Consider the following 3,815-nt stretch of genomic DNA (forward strand, 5'->3'; position numbering starts at 1 on the left):
GGGGTTTAAAAGCCACTGGGACATTGTGTTTAGAAAATAAACGTCTCAGTTTCTCTGATACTCCCTCAACATATGGAATGCCCACTGGTCTGGGTCTGGGTTCCTCCTTTTCACCTAATGGCTGACTGGAGTCCTGTTTGGGTTTCTTCTCTGCTTTCAGGAAGGCCCAGTTAGGATATCCACATTGCTCTAGAGCCTGTTTTGTGTAGGATTTCTCCTTCTGCCTGGCTCCCGAGCTAGTGGGGATGCTGTCTGCTCTGTGATACAGAGTCCTGATGACTCCTAACTTGTGCTCCAAAGTGTGATGGGAGTCAAACTGCAAATACTGGTCTGTGTGGGTGGGTTTGCGGTACACCTCGGTTTGCAAATGTCCTCTAGTCATTGGTTCAGATATGTTGATGACACCTGGGTTAAAATTAAATCTCAGGAAGTCCAACATTTTACTGACCACATCAACTCTGTGGATAAATACATCAAATTCACACGAGAAGATGTAAAAAATGGCAGGTTGGCTTTCTTGGACTGTGAGGTCTCAGTCTCTGATAGATTAAAAAAAAAAAAAAGAAATCGTCCATCGTTAAACAGGGGTGGAGGCCTACGTGTTCAGTTGTCCCCCTCTTACAATGCTGTGATTGCTAGTATCACTCAGCCCTTTGTGAATAGTAAACAGCCATCAGTGTGCTAATGATCCATTGTTATGCTGATGGTCCTTCTTGAGCATGTGATCAGCTGCTTTTGGTTGTCAGCAGCAAAACTGGTTGATCCACTCTGAAAAGGCGCTATTTAAGAGACTGAGCTGAATACAGCACCTCAGACTGAGGAAGTCTCTCGGATGAGAGACGAAACGTTTCTACATTTTTTGTTGTTTTGCTTTGTTTTGTTTTTTTTGAATGTCCAGAGGACCAGATTTAACTTTTTTAGATTTTTCTACCTGGATTATTGAGCATGCATCAGGCTACTGGAGTGTTGTCTTACACTGAACGTGTTGTTATTGGAAATATGATGAGTTGATTACTTGATTAGTTATTAGTAAGTTAAACTTGTTTTGTTGTCAAGTCTTGGACTCGACATGCTGTGCTAAGCGTGCCTGATCTGTACAGTCCATCACTTGCAGAAGTGTGGTCTGATCTAGACACGTTGTTAGTTTTTGTTTAATGTGTTCTTCTTTGGCCTTCAAGGCACCTCAGACAGAGGAAGTCTTTCGGATAAAAGACAAAACGTTTCTACATTTTTTGTTGTTGTTTTGCTTTGTTTTGTTTTTGAATGTCCAGAGCACCAGATTTAACTTTTTTAGATGTTTCTGTAACATTTTGTGTAATTTTTTCATCTAATCTGACTGAACTGTTTATTTTGATGTGTGAGAATCCATTTGTAATTCTAGATAATGGAGTTGTCATTAACTCACAGCTATGAACTCTCCTTGGAGCCAAGCATCATCCTTGACTGCATCAAAGCAGGCGAGCTCACCGCCAGACATGTTGACCCTACAGTGGTACACATCTGGGTATTGAGTGGATGAGTGGTTGCCCCAGATAATAACGTTCTTCACATGAGTGGCAGGAACACCACAGCGCATTGCCACCTGAAGGATAGAGAGTAAATTCAGCTTTTGTAGCTAATAAAAGTCTGAAGTGCAAATAGAGCTCAAACTGAACCTGAGAGCGAGCCCGGTTGTGGTCCAGACGGGTGAGGCAGGAGAAGTTCTCTTTGGGGATAGAGGGAGCAGACTTGGCTGCAACCAGACAGTTGGTATTAGCAGGGTTTCCCACAACCAGCACCTGAAAACGCACACAATGTGAGACTATTTTTAACCGATTGATCTCATAATACTAGGTTTGTGCACACTGGAGCAGATGGATAGCACTACTGTCTTGCAGCAAGGAGGTTGCATACTTGAAACTTGGTTGGAACCTTTCGGAATGGAGTTTGCATGTTCTTTTTGTACATGCATGGGTTTTTTCAAGGTACTCTGGTTCCTCCCACAGTCTGAAAACAAGCATTCATTTGTGTGTATGTGTGTGTGTGTGTGTGTGCGTGCATGTGTGCGTGCATGTGCGTGTGTGTGTGCATGACTGTCTGCATGTGGCTCTGTGATGGACTAGCTATCTGTCCAGGGTGTATCCCACCTCTTACTCAATGACTGCTGAAGGTGGGCAACAGCTCAAAGACAGTATAGGAAATTATCATACCATACCACTTTATTTATAAACCACTTAAAACAGCAACAAGGCCAACCAAAGTGCTGTATAGACAAAACAACAGGTAACACACAAAGCAAAATACAAAATGAGGTAAATCAGAATATAGACAAAAAACGATGCAGATAATGACGACAAACCAGTGTGGAGCATACAGGATCAAAACACAGATCATCTTGTGTTGAAAGCTATTGAATAGTAGTGAGTTTTTAAACGGGACTTGAAAACCGAGAGGGAGGGGGCCTGTCTGACAAGCAGAGGTAACTCGTTCCAGAGTCTTGGTCCTGCTACAGAGAAGGCCCTGTCACCTCTGCGCTTAAGACGAGTTCCTGGAACTGTGAGGAGCAACTGGTCCGCTGACCGCAGGGAGCGTGGTGGGACATACGGTTGTATGAAATTGAAATTGAATGAAATTGACAGATTAATTATAGGTACAGTAATTGTAACCTGTCAAGTGGAGCCACTCTGTAAAGATATTTGGCAAATAAGCTGTGGAGAATGTTTCTACAACTTATCCCATCCCACTCCTATCCAGCCCCAGAAACAAAAGCAGAACAAGTACATGTCCTTACTTTGACAGTCTTCTTGGCATATTTCTCCAAGGCAACTCCCTGGCTTTCAAAGATGGCCACATTGGCTTTGAGCAGGTCCTTTCTCTCCATCCCCTCCTTCCTGGGCATTGACCCTACCAGGATGGCCACATCCAGGTCCTTGAAGGCCACCTCCTCCTTGTCTGTGGGAATAATCTCTGTGGAAAGGGCAAATTGCAGCTTTTTGACTTTTTTATTTTTATATTTTAACCAACCCCAAAACCATAGATTAAGATGTTAAACTTTTCAACTATAAAATATTTTCATACATTGCATTGCCCATACTCTGTTCTTTAATAGTAAACAGAAATACAATTACGTATACGTACATTTAACACGTATGACAGTTCTCTTTATAAATTCCTGCATCTTAAATTAGCTGTCATTCGCTAGTGAAGTTCACTATTGTCACCTGAGGAAAACATCTTTGCTGGCACTTCTCTACAAAACATATTTGTTCATTTTTAAACCCAACAAAAGCACATGGCATAGCTGAAATCTACAAAGTCATTTAGTTTTGAGGTTGTATCAAAAGCCATTTCATATCATAAAAAGCCTTAACTCGTACACAGATATAGCACTGAGAACTTCATTTTGGATGCATGCACAGCCAGCAGCATATCTGACCCATCTCAATGTGTGAAGGGTTGTCTTTGCACTGCAGCCGGTTAATACAGGGGCCTCTCAGCCTCTGTTTAAACAAAGAAATTGACTGCTCCCTTTCATAGAAAAAAAAAAAAACTGGTCACAATGGACATGGCACATAATGTCGCCTCATGACAGAGTTCCAATGACGACTCTCTCTCGTTCTCTCTCTCTCTTTCTTTCTCTCCCTCTTTCTCTTTCTCTCCCTCTCTCTCTCTCTCTCTCTCTCTCTCTCTCTCTCTCTCTCTCTCTCTCTCTCTCTCTCTCTCTCTCTCTCTCTCTCTCTCTCTCTCTCTCTCTCTCTCTCTCTCTCTCTCTCTCTCTCTCTCTCTCTCTCTCTCTCTCTCTCTCACACACACACACACACACACACACACACACA

At 42.5% G+C, this 3,815-nt stretch overlaps 1 protein-coding gene across 1 annotated transcript in view; it reads right to left on the reverse strand.

Moving 5' to 3' along the window:
* Positions 1–1,405: 1,405 nt before the first annotated feature.
* The window catches only part of LOC119414112 (malate dehydrogenase, cytoplasmic), a gene marked incomplete at its 3' end in the record, with an annotated part of 4,802 nt that continues 2,392 nt past the window's right edge, over positions 1,406–3,815 (reverse strand). Inside the window, 3 exon segments of the mRNA XM_037681241.1 lie at positions 1,406–1,582; positions 1,656–1,778; positions 2,771–2,946. Of these exon segments, the coding sequence (XP_037537169.1) occupies positions 1,406–1,582; positions 1,656–1,778; positions 2,771–2,946 (476 nt within the window).

This window comes from Nematolebias whitei, chromosome 1 (assembly GCF_014905685.2).
Source record: "Nematolebias whitei isolate Nwh7 chromosome 1, NemWhi1, whole genome shotgun sequence".
Classification (NCBI taxonomy): Eukaryota; Metazoa; Chordata; class Actinopteri; order Cyprinodontiformes; family Rivulidae; genus Nematolebias; species Nematolebias whitei.